Source organism: Diachasma alloeum, unplaced genomic scaffold (genome assembly GCF_001412515.2).
Source record: "Diachasma alloeum isolate Michigan unplaced genomic scaffold, Dall2.0 Dall_scaffold_00360, whole genome shotgun sequence".
Taxonomy (NCBI): domain Eukaryota; kingdom Metazoa; phylum Arthropoda; class Insecta; order Hymenoptera; family Braconidae; genus Diachasma; species Diachasma alloeum.
The window spans coordinates 190,626-216,697 of record NW_021680499.1 but is presented as its reverse complement, the minus strand read 5'-3'; the positions used below and the strand labels follow the sequence as shown (position 1 = coordinate 216,697).

Genomic DNA, 26,072 nt, shown 5'->3' with positions numbered 1-26,072 from the left:
CAAACGGCCCCTTTCCCTCTAAAGGCATGTTAATATAAATATTAACATAACTTTAACATTATTAGTCATTTTTTATTACAGTTTATGTTTGGAGAAGGCTAGTGGTAATATTACTCACCAATTTTTGATTATTGCGCTAATCGACAATTTAAATATTCGGAGACGATTTAAATATTTATTAAATATTTAAATTTTTGTTAAATAAATAAATATTTTTTATTTGAATATTTATTTATTTATTTTAATATTCAGATTCAGAATTATTTTGGTAAAGGTACACATCATCACCCTCACGTGAAAACCTAGGTTGCTATTAATGAATTTAAACCTCTTTGAGTCATCTCATATTATAGAATGGATGCTCACATAGATCAACGGGTGTCCCCAAACGGCCCCTTTCCCTCTAAAGGCATGTTAATATAAATATTAACATAACTTTAACATTATTAGTCATTTTTTATTACAGTTTATGTTTGGAGAAGGCTAGTGGTAATATTACTCACCAATTTTTGATTATTGCGCTAATCGACAATTTAAATATTCGGAGACGATTTAAATATTTATTAAATATTTAAATTTTTGTTAAATAAATAAATATTTTTTATTTGAATATTTATTTATTTATTTTAATATTCAGATTCAGAATTATTTTGGTAAAGGTACACATCATCACCCTCACGTGAAAACCTAGGTTGCTATTAATGAATTTAAACCTCTTTGAGTCATCTCATATTATAGAATGGATGCTCACATAGATCAACGGGTGTCCCCAAACGGCACCTTTCCCTCTAAAGGCATGTTAATATAAATATTAAATTTTTATTAAGGTATTCAAATTAAATTCAAAGTGCGTGGTAAGGCGAATTAATCAAGCCCTACCAGCACTTAGCATGACCCAGGGTTCGCGATGGGGACGCGGCTGGTATTAACCCCAAAAAACCCATATCGATAGAGGTTGGCGAAGTGCATGTTCACCATTATTTTATCAACCATCAATTTAATGTTCAAATTTCGAATAATTGAAAAATGTAAATTAGGGAAGACTGGGGCAACATGAAACAGTCGAAAAACAACTGTTTGACAAAAACAAATTCCAAATAAACAAACAAATTCCTTTATTATTTTTTTTCTTTTATTGACTTTTGCTTATTAACTTTGTTTTTATTTTTTTCAATTTTTTAAATGTTATTGACAGGTTGAATTGTTGATAAAATGGAATATTTCTTGTCAAGGAAAACAACAATTCTTCCTCTTGTGATGAGCCTAAACTGATCTCAAATAATATGTCTGTTTCTGAGTTATAAATATTTTTTTAAAATCAGAAGTGTCCATTTTACCGCATTCTTCCCTAATCAAACTTAAACTTGATTTTCTATTGGCAATTTTATCGACGTCAAATAAATAGTTCTGCAAATGTAAACAAATATTCTTCTGATCATAATAATATTTTCTTTAGTTCGAAATTAAATCGTCGTTGAGGCGATAAAGAGACCGAATTTATTAGCGTGAAGCGGTTATTTGATTCTAATAGAGAATTCATTTGGAATCAAAACACTTATTTTGAGTTTATTAGTTTCAAATAAAAATACTGGTGAAATAAATACACAAATTTCAAATCATAATTTTCATGCGTCATTTCTCTGGGTGTAAGGGTGAGTTAGACAGAATGGGCACATTTTTTACATTGTTTTAAATTTTGTTGTAAATGGGAAGTACAACTCGTCCCCTTTGCGATGAGCCTAGACTAATTTCAATTGATAATTTTTTTTCTGAGTTATAACCATTGATAAAAAAGTAACAAAAATCCGTTTTGCCCTATTGAATGTTTCAAAACGTCCACTTCCTCTTGTTTCGATTTTTTCGTCCATTTCTGCCGTTTTTTTTTGTAGTTTTGGAACGTCAAAGCCCTGGCGACAGCCGAGGAGTACAACCTGGAGGCTCTGATGGAGGGACTAGTCACCCAGGACTTATATCTGCCGAAGAAAATCAACACTTCTGGAAAATGTGAGTCAGTGATAAGATAATTGCATCAGCCTATATGGCCTTCACTCATTACGAACAGTAGAATAACAATTGTATCTGGAAGAATGCGATAAAATTCTGGGGACAATTGCATTCACTGCGAATTTTATTGCTTTTTACATGCTCCATGATAATGAATTCTGTCGAAGTCGTTAAAAATCAAGGGGTATGGGTGGAATAATGATAACATTGATTGTGTGGTCATGACGCCTTTGACAATTCAATTAAAATTGTCGAAAATGTGATGACATTTAATCAATGTTTTTATTACCCCTCTGACTTCTCTCATTTTCAACGGGAAAAGAATAAAACTCATATCGTTCTCCTTTAGTTTTTATCTGTATTTTGGTTTATGAATCAATTCTAATCGGTTTCAGATAGAATTACCGCAATGATTTTTAATGTTACATGGTATTTCGTTAATGGTGTCCTTATTCTTCTGATATTCATTGTTTTTCATCAGAAAATAATAAAATACATACTCTTGTATTTTTGGAGAAACGATCACTATTGTCCGTTGAGAACAAACAACTCATTCTCCCTGGAAATTCAGTGATTCCATTGTTTCTTTTGAAAAGACAATTACTCGATGAATTCACAATTCATATCATTTTTTTTTCGCATTTTTATCTACCTATTATGTAAATGTTCATAAGTTCTCAATAGTCAGAAATAAAATGACTGCAATAATTCATAATAGTGCATAAATTAACAACAACAAAAATACGTTGATCCAACTTTCTGGATTGAAAAAAATTGTTTCTAATAATTCAGTGAGAGACCTCCAATTATCTGAATACCATTGACCATTGAAACGCAAAATCTTATTGTATTATTTCGTTCGGAGGGCGAATTGCTCAATGAATTTAAGATCTACACTGAGAAAACAAGTGTTTTTTGAGAAGTACTTCTTTACTTGTATCAAGAAAATCGTGGCTTGAAAATTACCAAGCGCACAATGTCTCACACTAAAAAAAATCTTACGCCAAGAAATTTTGTACTTGTTCGAAAGATGAGGATAATTTCTTCATATCAAGAAAACGAGTTCTCAAATCAATTAAAGTGGTTTTTGCATTAAAATATTCTAGAATTGAGGCTGAAAAACTATAAAGTGAATTAATGCCATTTTATTTGGTTTGAGAAATGGCTTTCTTGTCATCAAGAAATTGTCCTCGTCTTTAGTACAAGTACAAAATTACTTGACGAAAGTTTTTATTTTCTTAGTGCAAGATATTTTACTCTTGAAAATTTTCAAGTCAGAAATTTCTTGATATAAGTAAAGACGTATTTCTCAAAAATCTTTGTTTTTGTCAGTGTAATTTTTCCAGAATTGTCATCTACCCTTCGTATTAAGAATTATTTCCCACTTGGAACAGAATTATTGCGATAGTTCCTAACATTTGAAAAATAATAAAGAACATAAAAGAATGTTCGCCCAAGTCTCTCTATTCCGAAAACCAAAGATTTCCAACAATTCAGCAGCAAAGACGCCAACTCCATTAAGTGATATGGAGTCACATCGACTCAATGCCATTGACCAAACAATATCCCAAATCCAAGTAATTTCCGAACAACCGCGAAATCGTCCTCATCCCCTTAAAACAGATACTTGCAGTTCCGGTTTATGACGCCGAGCCAGAAATTCGCCCGTCGCACTCATATCTCCCCCCCGAAATCTAATCCCCCTGTGCTCCTATTTCTCAGCATAATGCAATATAATTAATTCCAACGAGCATGAACATAGGATATTGCAGACAAATTTCATTTCCACGTGAAAGTAACACATCAATACCAACGCATCGTTTTCCGAATTTTGAAACTAGCCGATTACTTCTTCCTCTTAAGGATATCCAAGCAGTTTGCGGTTTTTTTCTCCAGTGAAATGCTTTAATACTTTTTTGCAGGTCTGAATTTGAATCTCGATATTGAACCGTTGGAAAATATTTTTAAAAAATTAGAAAGTTTACTTTTGCAGGAAGATTGATAAAATGATTAAAAATTGCAATTTTTGAAAATTACGAGCAGTTTTTATAAATGAAATCATTTATTTGTAAACAATGTATTATCCACTATAAAAATCATTTGTTCGGAATCGTAACAAATTTATTCATTTTCAGAATTTTACCAGAAATCCATTTCATTCCTGAAAAAACATGGTTTCCGAAAGTTTAAACAATTGCAATTATTCATTTATAAACAGCGAATATTTTTAAAAATTATGATTTTGTGCAAAATGCAATTTAAATGACGCCGAATATTCATGATTTTTTTCAAATTTTTCTCACGCAGATATTGAAAATGGTTGAATCTATAGAGTAGTCTGTACTGTGTGAAATGCTTTTCTACTTTTGTAGTCGAACATCAGAGTTTCCGTTTGAGCCCGTTTTGACCCTAAGTTTCCGGACACTTCACAATGACTTTATTATGTAACCTTCGCAAGTCTCAATTTGAATCTCGATATTGAACCGTTGGGAAACATTTTAAAAATCTGGAAAAAAAAATGGGAACGACTACTTGTTGAAGAAGATTGATGAAATAATTAAAAATTGCAATTTTCGAAAATTACGAGCATCTATAAACAATGTATAAACAATCAATTTTCCACTGTAAAAATCATTTGTTTGAAATCGTAACAAATTTAGTCCTTTTCAGAATTTTACCAGAAATCTCATGCCTAAAACCGCACACACAATTTCAATTATTCATTTGTAAACAGCGAATTTTGAAAAAAATGATGAATCTGTGCAAAATATAATTTAAATGACGTCGAATTCTCACGCAATTTAATTGACAAATTTGATGATTGAAAATGATTGAATCTTGGATATCCTTAATCTCGTCGAATTTTCGTGTGCACAGTAACAGCCATACTACTATCATTAATTCACCGAACCGTGTGTCGCCACGCGGGAGAGGGTATCTCCTATACTCTCGACCAATCCACGATAATTGCGTGCGTAGGGCTGAGGACCCAGCGTCAGCACTCGGTATATAACGAAGGCATTAGTGAGAGAATAAAACAAACACTCGATTCTCCTGTCATTGATTCAATCAATTATTCAGTGGCAATAGCATCGCCTAGAGTTCAACATAGTCGATCGTGCGATCATATCAGCTTTAAGAACCTTTTATCGGAATTGTTCATTGCGGAAGCATTTTTGTGAAAGCATTTGGAGACGCTTGGATCTTTAGAGACTGTCTGTGAGTCGCTGGAAGGTCAGTACAGGACTTGGCGTTTTTTTTTTCATCTGTGATTCACTAGTGTCAATACTCATATTCTACGAAGTACTGGGAGAAAATTGGTTCTTGATAAATTACATTCTTGGGGTCTTTGATCCAAGTGATGGTGAATTTTAGTGATTAAGGATATCCAAGTATCTTGTACCCTTTGGTACAGATCACACTATAGATTCAACTATTTTCAATCATCCAATTTGTCAATCACATTGCGTGAGAAAAATTTGAAAAAAATCATGAATATTCAGTATCATTCAAATTTCATTTTGCCAAGAATTATTATTTTTTAACCATTCGTTGTTTATAAATAAATGATTAAAATTGTTTAAACTTTCGGAAACCTTTTTTTTTTAGGCACGAAGTCGATTTATGGTAAAATTCTGAATATGAATGAATTTGTTACGATTCCAAACAAATGATATTTATGGTAGAAAATTGATTGTTTATAAATTATTTATATGATACGTGCGTGTAACCGCATGGGTTTCAGTTGACTATAGTCATGCGTTAGTTCGGGTTTCAGTTGACTATAGTCAACTGAAACCCGAACTAACGCATGACGCGCATGCGCATCACCTATTAAAAGAGAATAACAAGGAAGGAAATCTAACCTCCGAATAGTGAATACATGGAATGACTGAAAAATGAAAAGGTGATTTCCGAAGCAGATAAAATGAGCCAAAATCGTATAATTCCTGATAGTGATGAAGAGTTAGGCAGTGAGGAGAATTTATTTACTGATGAGGAGGAGTTTATTGGTGATGTGACATTTGAAGAAAATGGAAATAAAATATTCTCCGATTTTTCAATTACGTTTTGTATCATATTTTTTTATAATTATAACTTTCTTTTTTTTGCGAATTCTTAATGATTTTTAAAAATTGTATTTTGTAATTATTATAATTAATTTTTTTCAATTAAAAATACTNCTCACTCGGGCGGCGCAGCCGGGAATCGGGCGCAGCCGCCCGAGTGAGTAACCGCCTGCTTTCCGCACTAGTTGCGTAATGTACTATTATAGAAAAGGCTCATGATTTTCAACGATTGCAACTTTTTAATTATTCCATCAATCTTCCTCCAAAAGTAAACTTTCTAAAATTTCTTCAGATTTTTATAATTTTCTAACAGTTCAATATCAAGATTTAAATTCAGACCTGCAAAGTTTAAATAATAAAATCTTTGCAAAATGTCCGGAAACTTAGGGTCAAATGGGGCTCAAATGAAAGCTGTGAGGCTGGACTACAAAAGTAGAAAAGCATTTAACTGGAGAAAAAATAGCCAAAGTACTTGGATATCCTCAAGGTGGAACAAGTGAAAATAATTATTTTAATGAATATTAACAATATTATTTTGTCAAATACATTTTCCACCTACTCACGAAAGCTAATTTGGAAAATAAATTTGGGCTCATTACCTGCTGTAGGATATTAGGCATTGAATAATTCAAATGGATTTTAAAAATTCCTGGATTACTACTCTTGATAATTATATTCTACTCAGTACTAGTCAGAAATTGCTACTTGATAGATTACATTTTTGGGATCTTCTATGTAAGTGATGGTAAATTTTAATAACCCGGGTGAGACACGTGAAAATACTGAATTTAAGGAATTTTAACAGTTTGTCAATCACATTTTACATGTCATTATTGGCTGTAAGATATTACTCATTGAATTATTCAAATGATTTTTAAAAATTTCTGTATTAGTGTTGTTTGTACTTATATTTTGCTCAGTAAACACTTGGAACAAGTGACAATAATGATTTTGATGAATATTAACATTTTGTGAATTAACAGACTAGAATACTTTATTTTATTTAACCTACTTTCACTGTTTCACATCTACTCACTTAAGCCAATTGGGGCAATTAGTTTTGGCTCGATTTGTACGTTGGGAAAAATTTTTTGATAAATTAGTGTTTCTTCTGTTCTAAATACGTCCATTGCCTAATTATTGGGAATGGGACATTAAACGTTAAATAAATCGAACAAATTCCGTCATTACTACTCCTGATACTTATATTGTACTCAGTACTAGTCGAAAATTGGTGATTGATGAATCATATCTTTTGGATCTTTGATGCAAGCGATGGTGAATTATAGTGATTAACGTAGAACAAGTGAACATAATGAATTTAATGAATATTAACATTTTGTCAATTCATAGGATAGAATACTTTATTTTCTTTATGAAATTTTCACAGTTTCACGTGGGCTCAGTCAAGCCAATTCGGTCAATTAATTTGGGCTCAATTTCTCCGTGGGGAAATATGTTTTAATTAATTAGAGTTTCTTGTGTAGTAAATACGTCAATTGGCTGATTGGCAATAAGTCATTAGGCATTCAATAATTTAATGGAATTTCTCAAATTCCGAATTACTACTGGTGTGATTAATACTCTACCCAATTCAAGTGGTACATTGGTCATTGGCAAATTAAATTTTTAGACTCTTCGATGTAAGTGATGTACATCAACATCGATTTAATCTCACTTGAGCTAAATTTATTCATCCAGAGCTTTCAGAACACACTAATGGAAACTAGATTGATCCGATGGAAAAAGTGAACATTGAAACCGGCTGACAAATAGAGCATGAAATGACGTTTACATACAGAATTTTTTGGCAGAAGGGTTGATGGACCGGTGATGGAATCAATTGACGTATTTTATCGAGAATGGATGATGTATCCCGTGACATGTGACGTTTTTCTTCTTTGCAAAATAATACGATACCCATGAATTCAATAAGTTGAGTTTTAAATGAAGAAAATTCATCAGCTCGTGAAATCTTATTCAATTGATGGACAATATATTGTTCATTTGAAGAGAAAAACTCAAATCGCACTGAATTAACCCTAGATTGGTCACCCTTTGAGGGAAACCCTGCGCGTCGTTTTTCTTTGATTACAATTGACTGGCTAACCGGAAAAATTCAAAAAAATTTGACTTCGTCAATTGAAGCGTCTAAAAAATTAGACTATGAGGAAAACCCCGCCGTGTGTCGTTTTGCCTTAACCCTAGTCTGGTCACCTGACGGGAAAATGCGACTTTAGTCACCTTCGCGGGAGAGTGCCGCCGTGTTATTTAGGCTCCAGAGTTGCCGAATCCACTCTACACTTCCCGGGCGCGTTTAGCGAGTTCCCAGCAACGTCGCGCAACAGGCACTTTCATTTAACACGGGGAAAAATTGTTCACCTGTTGGAAATAATTTTTTTTCTCCCAGAATTAAGGATACAATATTGAAAAAAAAAATACTACAATTTTCCAGATACTTCAATTGACGAATTCAATTTTTCTCAAATTTTTCCGGTCAACCAGTCGATGGCAAGGTAAATAAAACGACGTGTTGCGGCAATTCCCTCGCATGGTGACCAGTCTAAGATTAATTACAATTGACTGGCTAACCGGAAAAATTCAAAAAAATTTGACTTTGTCAATTGAAGTGTCTAAAAAATTATAGCAGTTTTCGAACAACGTATTTCAAAAATTCCTAAAGAAAACAAATTATTCCGCACAAATGGAATTACCTATGGCGCGACGTTGCTGGAATTCGGCAACGCTGAGGCCTGAATAGCACGGCGGGGAATCCCCGCGGAGGTGACCAAGTCGCAGGGTCGCGTTTGATGTCATCAACTAGGATTAACAATTTCTTCTGTTATAAATAGATCAATTCAGTAGCGAAGTGGTACAACGGTACAAGTCAATTTTGACTATTGACCAGTTTTCAATGAATATCTCGGAATCTAAGGGAGATAGCAAAATTTTTTATACAACCTTTTTTGTAGAGCCGATTGAAAGCTACAACAAATGTAATTACGAAAATTTCGCTATCTCCCTTAGATTCCAAAATTTTCTTCAAAAACTCGACTGGGAGAAAAGTCGAGTCAAACCGTTTTACCATTTCGCTACTGAATTGGTTCGAAGACTGAATAATTCCCCTCATTTTGGAATAAATTGCTGTTAATATTCATTAAATTCACGCACTTAAGTTTGACTTTAACCAAAACTCACTGACTCCGCATAAATTGAATAATTTCATTCCGAGCGAACTACAAAAACGTAATTTTCCGGAAATCCATTGCATTGCAGAGATCATCTACTCACTCGACAAGAGATTGAGATTCGTAAGTTCGAGGTAGATAGAGAGAGACTCAACGGCTTTGACTCGAAGCCTTTGAATATCGAGAATTTATATTTTTTTCATCTAAAAAAATGGATGATGATAAGAGGCTTCTGCCCTCGTGCACGAATTTACCATTGGATCCGGAGGAGTTGGAGGAGCTAGTGGATAGAGCCAAGGATTGGGCTCTCATGCATGGTATGGGTGTACGTCCTACCAGCAATACAACAAAAGATATAATCCAATTCGCTCCGTTTGCACTTCTACCATCGGTATTTCCACGAGAGGAATTCGAGGATGCATGCGAAATCCAGGTTATTTTGAATACACTGATGCACCGAGTTGCTCATGATTACAAATTTTTGAAAGAAACACTGGAGGGTCCCATCAGGGTGGATCCATTCACTAGAAGGCTCTTTCAAATATACGAGACCGTTTATAAAGAGGGTTTCACTCAAAAAGTGTCACTGGGCTTGTTGAGGTCAGATTTGATGCTTGATTCGTGCTGCAAGGGGAATGTCAGCTTACAAAAGCCCTTTTGTTGCTGGAAGCAAGTGGAGATTAATACAATGGCGTCTGGAATGGCGTGGCTCGGACCCATTACCACAAAATTTCATCAATTTATCTTGACTGAACTTGGCTTGAAGAATTTAACGAAATATTTGCCTGATAATAATGCACTCCAGGGAATTTGCGGAGCAATTGTGGATGCCTGGAAGATATACAATGACTCGGAGTATGTATCAGAGATTCGTGCAAATTATTTTGCGAATATATGGGGAATTAAGGAGGTTGAGACGAAAGTTTTGAGAAAGGGTTTTTGGAGAATATTTTGGGGAATACAGGAAACGTTTGATAATTTCTGGTAGGGATATCCAATTACTTCAGATTTTTTGGGTGAAATCCTTTTCAACGTTCAGAGTTCAATATCAGAGGTTCATCCAAGCTCCCTTTGACTCATTGAACATTCTGCAAAGATTTATTATTCAAACTTTGTAGATTTTGAAAATCTAAATAAAATCGCATCTTTTTCTGAGTTATGAATTTCTAAATAATTTTGAAGAATCAATTAACTATTATTATGAGTGATTTCTCCGAAATAATTAATTAATTATTAATTATTTCGCAGAATCCTTTTTCTGAAATCATAATGCAGTTTTGTGAATACAAATTTTTTCCTTAAATCGATTTCATATCGAAAAAAAAATCCCAGAAATTGAAAAAAATTGACTTTTCAATTTGAAACAAATTGAAAATTGCCATTATATATTTATAGGAAGAGAATATTTTTAAAATGTTGAAAAATTGCAAAACACAATTTGAGTAGCGTTGATTATTCAAAATTTGTTTAGAACCCTTTCCTCGCAGTTTAATTTACAAATTCGATTCAAAATCAAAATCTCTAGATGTCTACTGTTATCAGTAGACAATTGTAAAAGTTACTTGGGTATCCCTAAACCTCTCCCCTTCGAAGAGAATCGGGCAATAACGGATGAAAAGAACGGAAGACCAAGTTTCGAGACAATACTAATTACGTGGGAAATTGATCTCGAAAAAAAAGTCCGCAGGGAAAAACAGTCGTGGAGAAACACTCCAAATTGCATGTATCACGCACGTGGTCGGTGCGTAATCGTTTTTTTCTTGAGCTGTTTTTTTGCGCCTGCCCAGAAAAACCAGTTCATTTATTTTCCTTAAATTTCTTTCTCGCAAAGATACTTAAAAAGTAACCAATAGATGAAAAAAACGAAGTTACCGTTTTTACATTTTGCACAAATTATTTTGCGATGAAAAGAAAAATCTAGAGGCCTTTTTCGTGCCTAGATAATTTTTGTTTGATTTTTTCATTTGAAATTTCGAAAATTGTCAACAAATTATATTTTTAGTTAGTAAAAACGCACAAAAACAAACTTGATTATTCAGCAAAAATGAGGAAAAAATTACGAAGATTCAGATGAATGGACTTGCAAATTTTTCATTAACTAAAAATTCAGACGACTTTTTACAAGGTGAAATTGAACTGTCCCTGCAACCCGAAATTTTCCATGCTTTTTCTTTCTTCTTCAATTTAATATACACGATAATCGAAAAAATAAAAAAACGTAGAAAATTGAAAATTTCGATGGATTATCATTTTTTTTAGTGAAATAATATCCCTCTGAGGACTAGTCAACGAGAAAATATTTCTGAACTTTGAATTAATAAGGTCTCCCCTTAAACCGTTTTATCGCTTCGCTATTCCCTTCCTCCCCAATCAACTCCACCAAATTTCTCACAAGAAGCCCCTCTGACATTGCTCCTGCACCCTAATCGCCAAGCCAAAATAATTAGCAAACGAAGAAAACCCTCCCTTATCCCGAAATAATGAAAAATCCACCCAAAGTATTTCCCAAATACCTCCAGACCCACCGAACTCCATAAAAATATGAGAATATCCCCTTCCCATCCCTCCCACCCTCCACCCCCTCTGTTTCTCCTCAAATCTCTTCCTTCCGCAGCTATACCCAAAACATTCACCACAAAGTAAAATCCCATCTCACAATATTTCCCAATATTCCAGAGCTGCTATATTATTCATCGTCGAGGATTTTTCCTTCAACATCTGCGATCAGAGATTTCACGAGTTCGAGATAAAACGCCAGAATCCAAATATCCGAGTTATCAGAAGGACATTGACTCAGTTGGCTAGCGAAGCGAGACTCACTCCCAAGAAAGAACTTATCGTAAATAATCGAGTAATCGGGGTGGTTTACTTCAGATGTGGATACGAACCGGGTCAATATCCAACTGAGAGGGAGTGGGAGGTGAGACTTTTGATAGAGAAATCACTAGCTATTAAATCACCGTCAATTCAGTATCACCTGGCTGGTACAAAAAAAGTTCAGCAGGCATTGGCAAAGCCCGGAGTACTGGCGCAATACTTTAAAAATGAGAAAACAGTTTTACGTGTCAAAGAAATATTCACAGGTAAGTGAATAAAAAGAAAAGGGGGAAGAGGAAGGGATAAGTTTGCATTGAAATGATTACTAAGTGGGGGTCATTACGGAGGTTAAAATAAAATAACCGACGACAATTTATCCATTGACAAATTTCTCACCGACAATTTCCCCCACATCCGGTAGTCTCGAGCTACAAAATAACCACCGACAAATTTTCCGGAAATTTCATCTAAATTTCATACTCTTCTGAAGCAATGTCAAGTGCCAAAAAGAAAAAGGAACTCAGAATTCATGCAGAACATTTAATTCGTAATTTTCAATTCGATAACTCACATTTTACATACAATTACAGTGCTTCCGCCACTCCAGCGAACAAATTCCCCTCCATTCATAGAAGCACGCTATTACCATTAGTTAATAAATATACATTGCAACCATTAACTGACAATGAATCAACATTACAAATAATACTGCATTAAACTTCCAATCGTTTAAGCATTCGCTCCGCTTCATTTTTAAACTACACGGTGAAGATACCAAAAACATCGTCACAACAGCTTCTACAGCCTCAAAATGGCTACAACACGTTTCAAATAATTCAATTTGTCATTAGAATTGTAAGAAGATACAATATTCTTAACCCTAGACTGGTCATCATTCGAGGGAATTGCCGCAACACGTCGTTTTATTCACCTTGCCATCGACTGGTTGACCGGAAAAATTTGAGAAAAATTGAATTCGTCAATTGAAGTATCTGGAAAATTCTAGTATTTTTTTTTCAATATTGTATCCTTAATTCTGGGAGAAAAAAAAATTATTTCCAACAGGTGAACAATTTTTTCCCGTGTTAAATGAAATTGCCTGTTGCGCGACGTTGCTGGGAACTCGCTAGACGCGCCCGGGAAGTGTAGAGTGGATTCGGCAACGCTGGAGCCTGAATAACACGGCGGCACTCTCCCGCGAACGCGACTAAAGTCGCATTTTCCCGTCAGGTGACCAGACTGGGGTTAAGGGGAGACGGAACCCCTTTGACTACATCAAATCTTAGAATTGTGTTTTCTCCTACAATTATTAATTTCTATTTATGAAATTACTTTATCGACTCGATTATCGCATTGTTGAGTCAATGAAGTAGTTTAATGAATAAAAAATAATAATTGCACGAGAAAACACAATTCTAAAGATTCATATAAACGCAGGAGTTCCGTTTCCCCTTAAGACGAAAAGAGAGGGGGTCATTGAGAACCTTCGCTAATTACTGTTTACCATCCGAAATTGTAAAGACATGAAATATCGGATAATTTCTCGACGGATATAATGTACCAAGGATAAATTGTTGGCAGAACAGATGTCAACAATACAATTGTCGCTGGAAAAATTGTCTTCAGTTTTCTTTTCATTTGGGAATTTTGTCGCAGAAATTTTGTCGTGGAAATTTTGTCCGCGGATCATAAAGCGTGTTACCATTACGAGTCATTACAATGTTGTTGTCTCATTGTACTTATTCCGTATTCAAATATCTCAGGATTGTACGCACTGGGAGCGGATGAGAATGAAAATACAATCCTGGAAATGGCATTGGCAGATCCAGAGCGTTTTGTTCTCAAGCCACAGAGAGAGGGCGGGGGCAATAACATATATGGGCTTGACATCAGGGCCTTTCTGGAGTCTATGGAAAGCCCTCAGGAGCGGTTGGCGTGGATCCTCATGGATAAAATTCATCCACCACCGCAATTGAATTATATCGTACGTGCGGGCAGTTCTGACAGTCTCCAGCTTAAACAAGTTATCTCGGAACTTGGCATTTTTGGGACTATCATTGGAGATGAGGAGACGATATTCAGTAATAAACAAGTCGGTCACTCGTTTAGGACCAAACTCAATGGGTGTAACGAGGGGGGATTGATGAATGGTATTGCGTTCATTGACAGCCCCTTCTTGATTGATTGATCCGCCTGGAAATTCAATGTTTGTGATTTTTTATTGTATGATGTTGGGGGGAAGGATGGCAATAAATTTTTATTGAATTTGAACTGGTGCTTTGATTAATCTATCGAGTGTTTGGAAAATGAAATGTTGATTGAAGTGGTAGAAAACAATAATGGATTTGAATCGCCCAGGCTCAGACCCTGGGACATCCCACCAAATAATGAAATACGAGAATATATTCACCTGAATTTTGACTTCTGATTTCCAGCGAATAATTGAACTGAAATTGACAGTTTTCCTTCATCTTTTCATCAAAGCACGAATTTTCACTGACGGAATTCCTCAAGGGTGTTTAGCCATTTTCAGCAAATCTTATTTTTTCATGTTCAAGGAAAATTCTATAATTTTTTTGGCTGATAGGAGAACATATGAATCTAACTTCTTTGATGTTAAAAAAATGTTTGCAATAGACTCGCCAGAAATGAGTAAACAAATTTCGCTTTATTGACGGGCTATTATGGGATTTATGTTGAAATTTATAATTCACCTACTAGAAGACTGAAAATAGAAATAAAAATAGAAGGTAATGTGCAAAGCTATACTGAATCGAATGGTCAGAGAAAACATTTGAAAGATTCCACTCCATTTCTAAATAATAAACGTGGATTGGTGGATTGAAATTTTTATCAAGATAAAGGGAATAACTCAGTTGAAAAAAAAATCAATTTTTTTTAATACTTGCGATTTTGGATAAACATCTTTAAATTTTCATGGACAGTTTGGTAGTAATTGTCGTGAGAAGGGCATCGAAATCAATTTAGGAGAGGCAAAACCGTGAAATTTGAAATTTTACTGAAAATCTAATGGAATTACCTGAATTTCCAATCAGTACAAGAATATCCAAGGTAATTACATCGGTAACCATCTAATTAAGAATAAATTGAATCCATTTAAGTAATGGAATTAAACCTCCCACCAGTTAATGAAATTTCCGTATACATTCACCTGAACTTTCATTCACCTGAGTTCCATTGATTTCCGTTGAATAATTGCCCTAAAATGGTCTGTCTCCCTGACGTCTCCATCAAATTGTGAATTTTCGTGGCGAAATTCCCCTAAAATTTCATCGGACCCGCCGACAAAAATGTTCCACAATTGCACCGGAAATTTCAGCGAAAAATTTTCATCACCGATACCAATAACTCCTCAATTATCGAAAATTGATTTTCCTTGCAGCTTTGCCAGATGTAATCCACGCTGTGCCAAAGTACGAAATAGACCATGAAATAAAAGAAATATACTTTTTCCGTGAGGGTACGGTAGTAATGTGGAACATTCCCGACTTGGAAAGTGGTAATCTCCTTCAATTCCTAAAGTCATACGAGGACAGCAGTTACGCCCCAACACTGGTGCAGTTAGAGAGCGAAATGATGTCTTACACGTATACCGAAGCCCAGTAAGTTACCTAAAGCACTGACCCATTTATAGAGCCCCGGTTGGAACTAATTCCTCGTCCCTAGTATATCTCAATCCCTCCTCAACTGCAAATTGACAGGAAACGGAGTCACTTGAAGGACGGAGATATCTATTTGGCACTCGACGCCAGTAGTTTGGATAAATACACATTTTCAAATGCCATATCTCAATCAGTGAAGCTGGGAATATGGGAGGCATCGCTCGAGGCTTATATCGACTCCATCGAATTTGTCACTGAGGACTTGAAGGCGGGGAGGAGGATAAAAATGACGAGGGAGGAGGTCCTGAGGAAACAGGGCGAGTTGTTCGCATTGAGACATCTTATTAATCTCAGTTCGGATTTACTTGATACTCCGGATTTTTACTGGGAGAATGATGAGTTGGAGACGCTTTATCAGCAGACGTGTGGGTACTTCAGTATTGCTAAGCGCACAAGGGTAAGTTCGATTTTTTTATTTCTGTTTCTTGGACTAGCACAGGGAATTGGTCGTGAGTTGGAGATAACGATGATTTAGGAAGAATCAGCTCAATTCCACAGGGAGTTGTGGATGATTTGGAGAATATCGTGAATATAGTGGTGGGAAAATGGGCGTGCGTGGAAGGATTCGATTTAGGGGAATAGTTTCATGAAATTTTGAGCTTCCATGACTCATTTGAAGGATTAAGAATGTGTTGTCCTGAATTAATGAGCTGGAGTTAACAATTTTCGTTGATTTTCTTAGGAAATTGGGAAGAGAGACTCGTGAAATTTCAAGTTTCAGGGAAAATTGAAGGGAATTTCAATAGTTGCAAAACTGATTTCAATTTTAAATTGGAAATGAATTTGTAGGATTAAAATGAGCTGAATTTTTTATTCATTTGAGATTGAAGAGTATATTTACCAGAATTATTGAGTTTTTCATGGAATTCCATGATTTAGGTAAAGTTCAATGAAATACAAATATTCTCTGGTAAAAAAGCGACTAAAATTTCACAGCTTGCTTTAATTTCGAATTGAATATGAATATTTTAGATTGAAATGAGCTGAATTTTTATTAATTTTATTAATTTTCTGGCGAAATTATGGGAAAAGACTTTTGAAATTTAGGTTCTTAAATAGAATTCACAAAAACTTGACAAATTATTTGAATTTTCACGAAATTGAAAATTCAGAATTATTTTCACCTGATTTTTCCTAATTTTCACTGAGTTATTAGGCCCAAATTCGCAGTTTACTTTGCTATTTTCCCCAAATTAGGAGTCAATCAATGGAATATATAATTTTGCAAAAGGAGATTTTCTAAAATTTCAAGACAAATGTCGCCAGCCGGAATTTTTCACAAATTTACATTTCATTTTCATTTCATTCCTTTTTAGTTCATAAAGACCCAGCAACAGACGGCCAATCACAGCATCAAATTAAATGCACACAAACTATAATAATGAAATTGAGAAAATGAACACTTCCCCATAATACTCAAAACAGAAAGCGTTATTTATATTGCAAATAAAAAAAATCTCATGGAATTTGCGAACAATTCAATTGCCATCCTCCACTCCAGCTCGTACCACCGATAAAACCTCCGCAACCCCATAAATAATAATCGTTTCTTCATGGATTCCAGGTAATGAACGAAAAAATAAATCACTGCGTAGAGCTAGTGGAGCTCCTCTCCTCTCATCTGAGCGATCGACACCACGTCAGACTAGAATGGATGATTATTGTTCTCATCATGGTGGAGGTTGCTTTCGAAACGCTTCATTATCTCGATCGTTATCTCGGCAAGGATGAGGAATCCGCGGTAACAGTGACTAACATCGTAACCTGAATCCAATGTAAAAAGTTAATTTGTTGAAGAATGTTTTTTTTTAATAAATTAGGTTTATGACTGTTCCCCAAAATTTCATCAGTGTTTTTGCGAGCATTAATGCTCCCACTGTAACTCTATTTCGTCGTTACTTCTTTTTGTTCTCAGCGCATAGGGGGCGAGCGGAGGGGGTGGTGGTGGTGGTGGTAGGGGGTGAGATAGTGAAGATATATTGCCATTGAGCACGTGATAGAGCACGAGAAACTCAGTAAAAAGCTTTTGTCAGAATTCAAAGAGACAATGTGAGTCGTTCGGAATAAATTTATCGTTCACCAGAATTACGAATGGATGAAAAACAAACGGTAGGAAAAACTTTTAGCACAGATTCTGTGGTGTTGGTAACATTACCATTTGCTTGGTGAAGAGTTGAGGAAAAGTTGAAAAGAGTGAAATGCGAGAATCTTAATGTTGACTCGGGTTTATTCGCCCAACGTTTCTTGAGGTATATTCTTATCAAAGAGACAGTTGAAAATTTATTATTCTGCAACACTTGTGGAAAGCCAGTGACTCGGTTTTGAGGGAGAAATATGGGATGGGGTAGAATTGCAATTGATTCAAATGGGTTCAAGAGGAAATGAGATAATAATTTCACAATTCCCTTGAATTTTTACTGGAGAATTGACATTCCCTGCCGTGAAGACGTTTGCTTGAATTTTTAGTGGAATTAACATTTTCGATTGATGTTCTCATCAAATTATGCGAGAACGAACGGAAAATCCCACTCTTCAATCCCGAATTTTCAAGGGAAACATTCCCAGATAATTTCAAAATTGAAGATGATATGTTGAAAAGGGCGAAATACGAGAATTTCAATGTTGACTCCAATGACTGTTGAAGAATATTCTTATCCCAGAGACAATTGAAAATTTATTATTCTGCAACACTTGTGGAAACCCATTGACTTGGTTTTGAGCAATTGATTCGAATAGTTTCAAGAAGAAATGAGACAAAAATTCATTTCACTTGAATTCACTTGAATTTTCACTGAAAAATTAAACTGAAACCTGAAACATTTTTGATTGATGTTCTCATTAAATTATGCGATAACTAGTAAAATATCCCACTCTGCAATCTATTAATTTCAGTTGAAACATTCGCAGATAATTTTAAAATTAAATACAAGTTGAAAAGTGCAAAATGCGAGAACTTCAACGTTGACTCGGGTTTATTCCTCCAACATTTTTTGAGGAATATTCTTATCCCAGAAAACCCCTGACTTAGTTCTGACGGAAAAGTATGGAATCAGGTAAACTCGCAATTAATTCAAATAGTCTCAGAAATAAATGTAATCAAAATGAAGACTTAATCTGAAATCAACACTTTCGATTGATGTTCTCACCAATTTATCGACTTTTCCCAAAATTTCAGTGAAAACGTTCGCCCATAATCTTAAAATAATTAAAGACAACTTGCACCGAGTGAAATGCGAGAATCTTAATGTTGCGTCGGGTTTATTCCGCCAGCGTTTCTCGAGGAATATTCTTACCCCAGAGACAGTTGAAAATTTATTACCCTGCAAGACTTGCGAAAACTCATTGACTTGGTTTTGAGGAGATAAAATATGGAATATGCCACTGGGGTTTTAAACAGTGTTGGATATCTCAATGCAAAAAGTTGATTATGATTACGAGCTTTTTGTTGGAATAAAGTTTTTTAACGAGACGATCAAAGGGAGATGAGTTTACAAGAACTCTTTGAAATTTACGATACTGTTTACAAGGTGGGATTCAGGGAAAAGTTTCATTGCCGAGCTTTAAGATCCGATTTGATGCTGAAACCCAGTGTTGCAGCGATGTGGAGAGGTTGCCATGACGTTGTGGTGGGGTTAAAGTAAAAATTGAAAAGCTTTATTGTTGGTGAAGCAAGTTGAGATTAATACAACTGCCTCGGGAGTTTGTGTTGGGTATAATACAGCAGCTAACTTTGTAAGTTTGTATTGAATGAACTGGTATTGGAGTATCTCGTGGCAAATTTACCGGAAAATAACGCCATTCACGTTGTAAACAGAAAAATAGTGGAAGCCAGCGGAAATGGATTTTTTTTGCCCCTTTATCACATTTTTCCCTCTGGCGAGAGGAATTCTCTTTTGCGTCACCTTTTTCATTAAACCCTCAATATCTCGCAGGTGTGATTTCATTTCTCTTTAATTTCAGCAGCTAAAATTTTTTCATAACTTGAATCTTCTCGAGGGGGTTTTTAAATTTTTTTAAATCAAAGACGAGAGAGGGTTGGGGCTAAATTAAATAGCAATCAGCATGATTCAGTCGCTGGATGAATGCAAGAGTTACAGGAGTTTTTTTTGTTTATTTTCTCGGGAGAAGGTTAGGGAGTTGGAAAAAGGAGAGGAAAATTCGTTTGGCGAATGTCTTGGTATTCTTGATATTCTCAGTCTCAAAAATCTTAATTTAATGGAATGGTAATTTACGGTTGAGTATTTACGGTGATTTAAGTAATTTTGAGGAGATTGAGATGAAAATTTTACAATTTACGTCAATTTACAATGAGTTTAAAACTCTAGAATATAGTCATCTTAATTGGGCTAGTTTTCGCTGAATCATTGAAGTATCATTAACGATTGTTATTTATTTTTTGTCGAATTATGCAAAAACCATGGAAAATGTGACTTCAATCCCGAGGACGAAAGAGAGAGATGCTAAATTAAAGAGCAATCAACATCTCTGGTTGAATGCACGAATTACAAAAGTCAATTTTTTTTGCTTCAGGTTGGCCGGGGAAAAACAAAGAAAGAAAAAAGAAGATAAAAACTGATTTGGCGAATATCGTAAATAGATTTAAATGAAAAAAATTGAATCTAAAGGGTTAATCATTTTTAGAAAACTGAAATTGAATTCAATTTGAAGAGAAAAGCCCCATAGAATTTGAAATTTCAGGTAGAATTACAGTTTATTCAACTCCCTTCAAAAAGAGACTTGAAAAAAAATCCACAATTTATGTGAATTTTAAAGAAATTTGAACTTCAAGAATACATTCATTCAAATTTCCCTAATTTTCACTGAATAATTCAACTCAAATGAACAATTTTCATTAATTTTTTCTTAAATTATGCGAAAACCAATGAAATATCCAATTTTTAAATCCCGAAATTTTCGTGAAAACCAGTCACAGAAATTTTAAAATTGAAGCAAGAGGGAGACGACGCTAAATTAAATAGCAATCAGCAATAATCACAAGAGTAAAGAGTAAAATAAAATTAAAGAATTGTTCTCATTTTTTTCCTTGCAGTGGCAGAAAAAATTGAAAGAAAATACGACAAATATCTCGAATAGATTCTTGAAAAAATTACTCTATGAAATTCATTGAGTTAAATTTCTTAGATCAATGATTTTCAGAAGAGTTACATTGAATTAGATCCACAGGAAGAATTAATTCAAATACTCTCAAGAAAAAATGCGATAAAAATTCCCCAAATTATTTAAATATTCAATAAATTCCAAGTTCAATATCCCAATTCCGCAAATTTTCACTGCGCAATAAAATTGAAAATTCTATCAATATTCCCATCAAAACCTCCCTAAAAATATTAAAATTAAAGACTCGAGAGACTCGCCGTCAAATTAACCAGCAATCAGCATGATTCAGTCTCCGCATGAATGCAAAAATCAGCCACTGCCTCTCCTCTACTTAAAAAAAAAATAAGTGGACGGTGTCTGGGATCCAATCCCTGGCTGTTAAGTCAGCGAGGAATCTATTCAGTATCACCTGGCTGGGGGGAAAAAGTGCAGCAGCCGCCGGGGCTAGAGTTCAGACGGAGAGAAAATGTAGAGAGAGTAGGGCAAGCAATACACGGGGGTCCAATGTACAAACGGTTGCACACGCGTCAAAGAAATCTTCACAGGTCGCTGAATGGAATAGTAGAGTGAGCGGAAGAGGAAGGGGGGAGGAGGGAGAGACTATCCAGAGCACTAGTTCTATTCAAATGAGCCTTACGTGGGGGTCATTGCGACAATGAGATTTAATTTCCTTGTTTTATTTATTGCCTCTTCTCTTTCAACTGGGCCCTCACTGGGAACTCAATTTCAATGAATGAAAACACAGCATTGCAAATGCCACTTGCAAATATACGTTTTGTTTTGAGAGAGGGAGAGAGAGAAAAAAAATATCTACTATTGTAAAAAAAATTTACTATGGGTGATGGGTGTTTTTTTTATCACGTGGAGAGAAAAAACAGACATGCTCACCCATATTTATAGTGCATAATGTACTGTGTACTATTTCAATAATTTTTTTTGTCTGAACTCGTTTGTATTCTGAGCGCATTTCCATAGAAGGGTTTGATTGGCCGAGGGGTGGGAGGAGGGGTCACGTGACGTGAGGCATGGAGGGCACGGACAGTTCCGTGTCCACAGAATTTAAGGTTGTGTTTGTGTTTACAGTGCCTGGACTCCTGGACTCCGGGTATACAGTGACGTTATACAACAATTTGGTTAAATATATTTAGAAAATAATGAGGAAAACACCAGGTGAGGTAAACTGTATTATTTTCATTATTCAAAGTTAATTTAAATAAATTTGAATAATTTAATAGAGTCATTGTGCAAACCCCTGCCACACGAGATAACAAAACATGCAGCCACAACGGAAGATCGTGAAAGAATTGTTTTGAATTTCCTGGAGACTTCCTTACCGAATTCTGATGTTAATGAAATTACGGCGGAACTTAAAAAGGTTGTTACATTGTTCCAGCTAGTGGTAATGCGGAGAGTGGTGTTGTAAGTTGGGAGTTTTCTTAGTTTGTTTTAATTACTTTTAGACGTTTATTTTTGGGAAATTGAAGTCCCACGATGGTGGTAAAAAAGTTTTGCCGAAAAAAGGAAAATACTTGAGCAGCAGAAAGAGAAAACTGTTGGGGCTTAAGAATATCAGTTCGGAGACTGGATTAAAGTACGAGGACCTTGTGCCACTTAATCATTTATGGCTGGGGTATATCCAGCAAGCTCTGGGCATTCGTTCTTTCAGGGAGTTGGCGTGCAGCACTGTGGATTCACGCTGGGAAATTACTAATCAAAAGTTGATGAGAGCTGATCTTCATGGGGCGAGAGTTACTGTTGTTAGGTCCAAATGCCCCAGTTTGGTGGGCATCAATGGCATTGTTTTGCAGGATACGAGGAATACTTTTAGGGTCATGGGGAGGGACGACAAAATCAAGAGTAAGTTTTCATTCGCTGGGTGAATTAGTTCATTATGTATTCTTTAGTCATGGGAGAATAATCGAGCTTTCATGCAGACCTTTTTGGAGAGAAATTGAAGAGATGAAGGCATGGGGATAGAGGGATATTTAGGTGGTCTTTGATTTCGAGATTTTTTTTAAATTCATCCAAGGGCTGATAATTGAGGGAGGATGGAATACAATCAACTGTTTCTAATTGTTAATTTTTAATTTTTAAAGACTGACTGTTGTGTCTTATTTTTTCGTATTTTATTTAGTCCCTTTTTGAAGAGGAATGCAAGAACTACAAAATTATCTCTGCACAAATTTTTAGATTTTATTTATTCATGAAATTTGTCAATTAAATTGCGCGAGAAAAGTTCGAAAAAAAATCGTGAATATTCAGTGCGATTCTAATTACGTTTTGCACATAATTATTATTTTTTCAAGCATTTATTGTTTATAAATAAATATTTGAAATTGGTTAAACTTTCGTAAACATTTTTTTAAGTGAGAAATCGATTTCTAGTAAAATTCTAAATATGAATAAGTTTGTTAGGATTCCGAACAAATGATTCTTATGGTAGAACATTAATTGTTTATAAATTATTTATAGAAAATATTCGTAATTTTAAAAAATTGCAATTTTTAAAAGTCCGGAAACTTGTGGTCAAATGGGGCTCAAATGAAAGTTCGACTATAAAAGTAGAAAAGCACTTCACTCGAGACAAAATAGCCAAAGTACTTGGATAGCCTTGATCAAATCATAAAATCGGGAAGGGTGGAATAAAACCAACTGTGTTTAATCTTCAATATCTCGATAACCGCAGAGTAAAATTTCCCCATTTTACCCCAATCTTCTCTATTTTATTTCAATTCTGAATAGAAATTCGTGAAAAGAATCGAGGAACCTCCTTCATACCATTTTTGTAAAGGAATCCCACCCCTAAAAAATTATATTCTCGAAAATTTCTAGACTTCCTTCATATTGCGAGATATTTCACAATAACTGATCTAAATAATGTTTAAAATAATGAAGTCCGACAGAATGCAATAAAATTAACAATCTTCAATTGCTCGCAAACGCAGAGTAAAATTCCCCAATTTTTATCTCATGTTCAACATTTTCTAAAACTTCAAAATGAGACTTGTCCACCCAAATCGTACCATTTAATGAGTAGATATCGACCATTCAAAACGGATTCTTCCACCCCTCCCCCGTCATTCCCCTTCCATCGACTCCATCAACATCTCCAATAATTCGTAATAAATATGAAGCACTAATTTTTTCAGCAATTCCAAAGGAAGTAGTAGTAATAAAAATTCACCTCCCCGGAGCAGCCCTGGAACTCTTCGCAAAAGAATTATGCATAAGGCCAGCCGAGCGCGCAGTGAAGAAATTCAAGGCAAATCACCTAGGAGAATTGTAACTCGCGCCTAACCCCCGAGTATTACCCCTCAAAGATGAAAATAAAACTTCGCATCACCCCGAGTCCTTATTAATGTTCAGAAGCTGTCATTTATTTCGATAGCCATCAGGATCATGCTTCGATACATCAATATACAATCAATACAATTTTACAATTCCGAGGTAAAAGCCCATCAACCGATATTAAACTACAATATTTTCAACTTTGTTTTTTTCTCATTTCTTTATTTCTTTCATTCTTTTACGACCTTATTCGTACGTATATCTACATATTACATAATTACCAATATAATTATAGTTATATATATTTTATGTATAATGATCAATCATTCATGTTTAACTTGCCATTTGTATTCATTTCCAATATTCTCAATATAATATAATATTAATGACAATAAAAATTCAAGTTTATCGAATTGATAAATCATAATATCCAAGGGAAAAAAAGAGTGATATAAATACCATTAACAACGCACGATCAATCGATTCATTGTTCCCAACTCAGGGACTCAAATTTCTATGGTTTCTCTCATTCTCTTCACTATCGTTTTTACTTTTTTTAAATGGGACAGATGAAGTCGTACACTAGGAATGTCGTAAATTATCTTTTATCACCAATTGCGAACCTCAATGAGAAATAATGCACCCAAACAAACAGTGCATTTACCCAACACTTTCATTCCCTCCATCATAATTTACTCCGAAGATTACGACAGAATAATCCTTTGGCGCTTCCAACGATCTCTTTAAATACAATTAATAAACTTAAAAATACACTACGAGAAAAAAAATGTGATAATTTAATCTCCAATTGGATGAGAGTAAATGAATAAATTCGTGCACCTCATTGAGATAATTGATTAGGTACACGTGGGGGCTTGATTTATCACACGATGTTTATTCAATAAATTGTCGAATCGATTCGGTCGTTAATGAAATTATTACCGTGATTTTAAGCTCATCCGTATTTCCGGGCAAAATAAATTCATGAAAAAACACACTGAGAAGATTTTCTATTTGTCAATGCCATTTGTATTCAACTTTCACGTAAAAGTATGAGAGAGAGGGGAGAAAAGGTGCCATTAGTTGGTTACGTGAGTGTTTGTGGGGTATTTACCAAAGGATTTGAAAAGAAAATACTAGTGAAAATGAAGTAGGAAAGACACTTTCAGAACAAAACATTCTCCATAGGCCCTAAAATTCAGAAATCAACAACTCTTTCATACTCAACTGTACCCAGATAAACCACGAGAAAACAATTACTTTATTTCTAATTAAATTACACAATTGAAGAGGAAAATTAATAGACTCGCTGGGGGGCATTGGGCCAGAGGTTCATAAGGAATATAAAACATCATTCTGCCACTAGACGCTAAACCACAAGACTCAATTTTCCCATCTCATCAATCAAAAATCCGTCACTTGTAACATCAATGAGACGATAACAACACTATAATTCATAATTTCACAATAAATCGTGCTATATTTCACCAATGATTTTGCATTTAAATGAGGAAAATTCATCATGATAGCGGATCCATAAAATACGGTACTTCTAACACAGAATGCCACGACGCTTTTCCCTATTTTCAATTCTCAATTTCCAATTTCGTGTTTATTTTCTCTCTCTTCCTTTTATTTTACGGCTCATCGATAAATACATATATCAACAAACGAAAATACGTACATAAGCCGAGGAAATACTCACACAGGCTCTGAGTGTCTCGTCAGAATGGAAAATAATCGACTGTAACGTGACACAAATTCTTCAGTTCAACGAATTGATTTATTCTTTTTCCGGCATTATCTCTCCTTTCACTTTTCTGATTACTGCACGGGAGAAATTATAATTACAGACAATAATTGTTCTCTGAGAGGCAACTGACGTGAGGAATCAGTGAATGGGG

General features: G+C 34.9%; 3 protein-coding genes across 8 annotated transcripts in view; 2 read left to right on the top strand and 1 right to left on the bottom strand.

The window, feature by feature from the left end:
- Nucleotides 1-4,989: 4,989 nt before the first annotated feature.
- LOC107041283 (glutathione synthetase) lies at nt 4,990-17,592 on the top strand. Its single transcript, XM_015261766.1, has 7 exons — nt 4,990-5,238; nt 9,351-10,117; nt 11,939-12,345; nt 13,843-14,247; nt 15,483-15,702; nt 15,802-16,159; nt 17,327-17,592. Exons 2-7 carry the CDS (start codon nt 9,474-9,476, stop codon nt 17,528-17,530), a joined length of 2,238 nt encoding a protein of 745 aa, XP_015117252.1. The 5' UTR covers nt 4,990-5,238; nt 9,351-9,473; the 3' UTR covers nt 17,531-17,592.
- On the top strand, nt 17,472-25,134 carry LOC107041282 (ribonuclease P protein subunit p29). Of its 6 annotated transcripts, none has more exons than XM_015261762.2 (5): nt 17,472-17,537; nt 21,964-22,050; nt 22,113-22,255; nt 22,341-22,737; nt 24,030-25,134. In XM_015261762.2, the coding sequence occupies exons 2-5, from the start codon at nt 22,035-22,037 to the stop codon at nt 24,164-24,166; spliced, it is 693 nt and encodes a 230-aa protein (XP_015117248.1). In that variant the 5' UTR covers nt 17,472-17,537; nt 21,964-22,034; the 3' UTR covers nt 24,167-25,134. The 6 variants fall into 6 exon arrangements, with proteins under 6 accessions (XP_015117248.1, XP_015117247.1, XP_015117249.1 ...); XM_015261761.2 differs by lacking the exon at nt 17,472-17,537 and adding an exon at nt 17,774-17,871; XM_015261763.2 differs by lacking the exon at nt 17,472-17,537 and adding an exon at nt 21,193-21,446.
- LOC107041281 (clathrin heavy chain) overlaps nt 24,236-26,072 on the bottom strand; it is a gene marked incomplete in the record, with an annotated part of 16,301 nt that continues 14,464 nt past the window's right edge. The window contains 1 exon segment of the mRNA XM_015261760.1: nt 24,236-26,072.

What these genes read in the sequence shown, in the direction of transcription:
- LOC107041283 (XM_015261766.1), top strand. Translation starts at nt 9,474, where the DNA reads ATGGATGATGATAAGAGGCTTCTGCCCTCGTGCACGAATTTACCATTG. An exon ending in AAGATATACAATGACTCGGA is followed by an intron (nt 10,118 to 11,938) that starts GTATGTATCAGA and finishes CCAATATTCCAG; the next exon opens with AGCTGCTATATTATTCATCG. An exon ending in GTATTGCTAAGCGCACAAGG is followed by an intron (nt 16,160 to 17,326) that starts GTAAGTTCGATT and finishes CATGGATTCCAG; the next exon opens with GTAATGAACGAAAAAATAAA.
- LOC107041282 (XM_015261762.2), top strand. An exon ending in TTACGGCGGAACTTAAAAAG is followed by an intron (nt 22,256 to 22,340) that starts GTTGTTACATTG and finishes AATTACTTTTAG; the next exon opens with ACGTTTATTTTTGGGAAATT. An exon ending in GAGGGACGACAAAATCAAGA is followed by an intron (nt 22,738 to 24,029) that starts GTAAGTTTTCAT and finishes TAATTTTTTCAG; the next exon opens with CAATTCCAAAGGAAGTAGTA.